This window comes from Branchiostoma belcheri, unplaced genomic scaffold (genome assembly GCF_001625305.1).
Source record: "Branchiostoma belcheri isolate BF01 breed outbred unplaced genomic scaffold, Haploidv18h27 scaffold57, whole genome shotgun sequence".
NCBI classification, from domain to species: domain Eukaryota; kingdom Metazoa; phylum Chordata; class Leptocardii; order Amphioxiformes; family Branchiostomatidae; genus Branchiostoma; species Branchiostoma belcheri.
This window is the reverse complement of record NW_017804209.1, coordinates 2,027,007-2,032,696: the sequence shown is the minus strand read 5'-3', so window position 1 is coordinate 2,032,696 and position 5,690 is coordinate 2,027,007. Positions and strand designations below refer to the sequence as shown.

At 38.7% G+C, this 5,690-nt stretch overlaps 2 protein-coding genes across 2 annotated transcripts in view; both read left to right on the top strand.

The window, feature by feature from the left end:
• LOC109481668 (TATA-binding protein-associated factor 2N-like) overlaps positions 1-1,331 on the top strand; it is a 14,502-nt gene extending 13,171 nt beyond the window's left edge. Inside the window, exon 15 of the mRNA XM_019784244.1 lies at positions 1,304-1,331. Coding sequence (XP_019639803.1) covers positions 1,304-1,331 — 28 coding nt within the window. The remainder of the gene's footprint in view (positions 1-1,303) is intronic.
• Positions 1,332-1,690: 359 nt separating this feature from the next.
• LOC109481667 (WAG22 antigen-like) overlaps positions 1,691-5,690 on the top strand; it is a 9,743-nt gene continuing 5,743 nt past the window's right edge. Inside the window, 4 exon segments of the mRNA XM_019784243.1 lie at positions 1,691-1,733; positions 2,431-2,541; positions 3,234-3,308; positions 5,506-5,589. Coding sequence (XP_019639802.1) covers positions 1,691-1,733; positions 2,431-2,541; positions 3,234-3,308; positions 5,506-5,589 — 313 coding nt within the window.

The following is a 5,690-nucleotide window of genomic DNA, read 5'->3' as shown; positions in this document are numbered from 1 at the left end:
ATATATATGTATATACATACATTCATTCATTCATTCATTCATTCATTCATTTATTTATTTATTTATTTATTTATTTATTTATTTATTTATTTATTTATTTATTTATTTATTTATTTCTACCACGTACAATATGCACTGTGGATGGCATGGCAAGACAGGTGCTTCTGACATGAAACACCTTTTCAAAGCCGCCATACCAATAAAATGACAAAACAATACAAAAAGTAATCATAATACAATTTGAGAAACAAATGAATAAACTTAGAAAGTAAAAGGCAAGTCAACTTATTAACATTGTGGGAGTTATTGATTCGAGACAACAAATAACGACAGTTATTGATATCACCGTTAGCGCGGTCTTGTGGCCAGACATATACCACCAAGTTGATTCAGTTCTTGACAAAGGGAACCAAGCTGACATGTTGTTTTTAGATTTTGCAAAGGCGTTTGACTCAGTCTCCCATGCCTTACTAGTCCACAAATTGCATATGTATGGTTTCTGCGGCAATCTTCTAACATGGATCAAGTCTTACCTGACAAACCGCCGACAAAGAGTGGTGTATATTTATATTTAAGAGAAATACAATTTACATCAATTGATAATAAAGCTATACTCATGCTTTATATGTACATGTTAGAGAGATTGTACGTACATAGAGTACAACTAACAAGTGCTGAGAGCAGACAGACTGCAGTTCATTGTACAATTATCTTTATCATTTTCTGGCTTCTGAATAAATCAATAAACTGAGCAGCGATGACTGTTGTCGTTTCTGTTTTGATTATTCGTAAGAAATATGCAGAAAAATTGACTGGGTCAACGCAGATAACTCGTAATAATGTTTGGCACAGATCAACATTTTGAGTTCCCATTGGTGAGAGCATCCAAACCAACCGTAAACAGCCATTCTCTTGCCATATCTTGCTTATTGCTGGTATTATGCAGCAATCTTTTTATTTCTTTGAAAAAAAATCGGCTTTAGGGCTTGTTTTTGATTCTGGGTATAGTTCTTAAGTAGTGATGCTATATTGTTGTGTTTGGTGGTGCTCGGGGGGTCAGAGGTCATTGCGGCCATCCTATGATGAGTTTGTGCCGATTTAAACAAAAACTTTGGGCTAAATAAATAAACAATTTGGAGGCCAAGCTGCCCTTTCAATGTGATTTTTTAATAGTTGAACAATCAAATATGCGATTTTTGCCAAATCATTTCTTAGAGGTATACCATATATTTCAATGGGAGCTCGAAATGGTGTCCTGTTGTAAATACAAATAAAACAACATTGTCATTAACCCCTTTAATAGCCCTTCTGCCGTGGAGGCAGCAAAATAAAACTACAATGTATAGCACGTCGGTAAAAGTTTGACATTCGGAAATTTTATTGGTCCTTTTACGCCCTGAGGGATTTCGAAATGTGAAAAACAAGCGCCTTAAATTTAAAAGTAACCTTTCTACCAACTGCACTGTAAGACGGTGCGTCATAGTTCCCGGAACTCAGGCATATTCATTCGGCTTATTAACGGTAATGGGCAACGGACACAACCGGGGAGTGGAGGCGTGTATAAGTAGGCTCGCGACTCCTGATAGTGAGCAAAACTCGCGTGTTTTACATCAGAACACATACCGGCATTGAGAGAGAAGGTTCCACACTGCTAGCGCTGTGCCTGGTACCGCCCTGTTCACAAGCAGCCATGCCCCGGCAGAAGGCCCTCCCGCGGGAGGTTTCCATGCAAGGTAATGCACAGATGCAGCGTTCCAACTTTGTTGGCTGTTTTTCTATTTTTCAGAGTCACTAGTACAGACTTGACTTTGCGTTTGTTTGTTTGTTTATTTTATTTCTTTAGCCAGGAAACACATATCGCCTAAAGGCGCTTTTCAATGTTTCCTGGGGTTTGTGTGTTTGACGTTTCCCTCAAGTTTGACTGTATATCAATGGCCAGGTGGTCCGTATGTAGAGGTAGTCACTAGTACAGGTTTGACTGTATATCAATGGCCAGGTGCTCCTTATGTAGAGGTGGTCACTAGTACAGGTTTGACTGTATATCAATGGCCAGGTGGTCCTTATGTAGAGGTGGTCACTAGTACAGGCTTTACTGTATATCAATGGCCAGGTGGTCCTTATGTAGAGGTGGTCACTAGTACAGGTTTGACTTTATAACAATGGCCAGGTGGTCCTTATGTAGAGGTGGTCACTAGTACAGGTTTGACTGTATATCAATGGCCAGGTGGTCCTTATGTAGAGGTGGTCACTAGTACAGGTTTGACTGTATATCAATGGCCAGGTAGTCCTTATGTAGAGGTGGTCACTAGTACAGGTTTGACTGTATATCAATGGCCAGGTGGTCCTTATGTAGATGTGGTCACTAGTACAGGTTTGACTTTAAGTTCAGTAGTTTGCGTGTTTGACGTTTCCCACCTGGCCGCACGTCAGGTGAGGACCCGGCGTACGTGACGCCGAACGACGCACGCGGAGAACCGGTTTACGTCAACCCGTCAGGTGATCTGGCTGACGCCGAAAACGTCATCTATGAACGCTCCGCAGGTGAGGAATCGTTAAAGTTCCACGTTTTCTTCATGCGTTGGAAAACATACTAAAATCGTGGTACTTTTGTTGTGTCAATAAAGGTTTCATTTCTTCCTTGAAAGAATATACAGAAATATTGTACTTTTATGCCCATGTGAGCACAATGAATTTCAAAACATTTATTTCGAGGAATCTAAAATTGCTCTCCAATGTATATAAATACTACATTTCTGTTGCAGTGTTTCTATATCAATTACCAGTAAGAAAAGTGTATGATAATGTAGAAAAGCTCTCCTGTATCATCTGTTGTCTTTAGCAGACGCGTCGGAAGACGAGCCGGAGTACCTGACTCTTAGAGATGATACAGGCAACAATGGTAACCTAAATTTTATTGTAGTCTGTTAAGGAGCTACGATTATTCTTGCACTCAATAAGGATGGAGAAAATCCTGAGAAGAGATTGCCAAAATGTAGTGCAAGTTCACAGAGATGAACCGAAGTCCACAGATACATGACTTAGCGTTCATCATAAAATGGCAATGGTACTCAGTGTGACTTCCAACATGGCCAAAACATGTTAACTATACACATGAATGATCGAGAAATACTATGAATATTTAGATGTTGAGTGTAAGAAATGTAATTCACCATCAAGACGCAATGACCGTACATGTTGCCGTTATAAAACACCACCGTTTCCCACCCTGTCAGGTGACCAGCCGAGGTACATGACTTTGAAAGTTGATGCTTCAGAAGGGATGAAGACCGCCCGTGAAGTCGGGGAAGGTAAGGACAGCCGTGTTACAGCCTCTTTATTGTGCTCGCCCAAAGCCAAACGCTACGTATATACGGCATCCTTTCTCTACATTACATACACGTGCATAACACTACAACCACTATGCCTACAGCGGCTGCCTAGCCTGCCTTTGCCAAGGCCATGGCCAGGTATTGTTAGAATTTGCTGGTAAAGACTCTTCCAGTTTGGACTGGACTACACATTGCTTCTTATAATAATACAACGTAGTTGTAAAAATGTTGCAAATTAAATCTGTCTCTTCTCACAAACATATTGGGGTTCATCTCTCGTCCACCATGTCCTGGACCACACATATATCTAATATACTAGCCAATGCCTCTAAAAAAGTTTCCACTTTTAGTAAACTTAAATTCAAACTTCCCCGTAAAGTTTTAGAAATTATTTACAAGTCTTTCATTCGGCCCTCACTCGAATATGGCGGCGTTGTTTGGCACAGTTGTACTTCTATAGATTCACAACGTATTGAACGAATGCAATATGAGTGTGCCTTAACTGTAGCCGGAGCGATCAGGGGGTCCTCTTATAATTCTCTACTTACTGAACTAGGATGGGAACAAATGTCTGATCGCCGCCATGTTCAGTCTCTTATCTTATTCTATAAAATCATCTACGGTCACACTCGTCAATACTTAAGAGATTAATACCGCCCCTAGTATCAGACGCCTCTACTTACGAACTTCGTAATAAACTAAATCTTCAGTTGCCAAAATGTACCACAACCCGCTTTAAAAAATCATTCATTCCTTATGCAACGTATCACTGGAACAACCTTACCTTAGCAGACCGTTCACTGAGTTTCCCACGCTTTAAGAAAAAAATGATCAAATCTGTGCGCCCTGTCCCTGTTTCATACTTCAGTATACGGTCCCCGGTACACCTGCGCTCTTCTCACTCGTTTTCGACTTGGTACTCATAGTCTAAACTCTAATCTGTACTCTCGAAACCTGGTATCTAGTTCTGCTTGTACTTGTGGCCACCCCTGTGAAAGTATTCATCATTATCTTCTGAACTGCCCAAAGTTTACTCAATATCGTGTCTCCCTCTTCAGCAATTTAACCGAACTTGTAGGATTTGCCATCAACATCCAAAACCTTCCCGATAATCTCCTAGTACAATTACTGCTTAGAGGTTCCTCTTCTCTGTCGGCTTCTAACAACGCTAAACTCTTACAATGTGTTCAATTGTTTATAAAAGAAACGGAAAGATTTGAGTAACCATCAATTTCTTATCCTACCAGTTTGTTGTTTGACTTGGAATGCCTACTTATTCACTTATCACTTACCTGCATATACTGTTATATATTTGTTACATATTTTATGATTTAGTTATAATGCGGCTTACTTTAGTTTACCTTATTACTCTTATGCTTTGCATGTCTGTATTTGTGACTACATGTATATATCTTTGTAACGATGACGACACAAACATAAGCATTGTAGCTTGAGTATGTCGTCATCCTGTCTTGTTACTAAATGTTATAATAAATAAAATAAAAAATAATACAACGTATTATTATTATTATTATATTTAGTACCACTTTAATGATTGTAAATACTTGGATTGGACATGTAAACAATTTTGTATATATCAATTGCGTACATCAAGTTTTGTTTAGTCCAGTCCAAACTGGTACCTCTATTGTTTTTATTATCACAAATAAGCTCTAGTTTGGTGTTTTTTTAATATATTGATTGTATTGATATTATTGGTTGCAAATGTAGCAGTTTGACTGGTTGTAAATGTTGCAGTTTGATGGTTGTAAATGTTGCAGTTGATGGTTGTAAATGTTGCAGTTTGACTGGTTGTAAATGTTGCAGTTTGATGGTTGTAAATGTTGCAGTTTGACTGGTTGTAAATGTAGCAGTTTGATGGTTGTAAATGTTGCAGTTTGATGGTTGTAAATGTAGCAGTTTGACTGGTTGTAAATGTAGCAGTTTGACTGGTTGTAAATGTAGCAGTTTGATGGTTGTAAATGTTGCAGTTTGATGGTTGTAAATGTCGCAGTTTGACTGGTTGTAAATGTTGCAGTTTGATGGCTGTAAATGTTGAAGTTTGATGGTTGTAAATGTTGCAGTTTGATGGTTGTAAATGTTGCAGTTTGATGGTTGTAAATGTTGCAGTTTGATGGTTGTAAATGTTGCAGTTTGATGGTTGTAAATGTTGCAGGTTCTGAGCAGCCTCCGGTTGAAGCAGATGTTCTTGCCGCAGGGGATTCTGGGATTCTCAAACGCCTGTACCAACGCATGACGGGTAAGTTGTATCCGTCCTTATCTATTCATCTGTTGTATTTTTATCATGTTTAAGTTCACTAAATATATATATATATATATATATATATATATATATATATA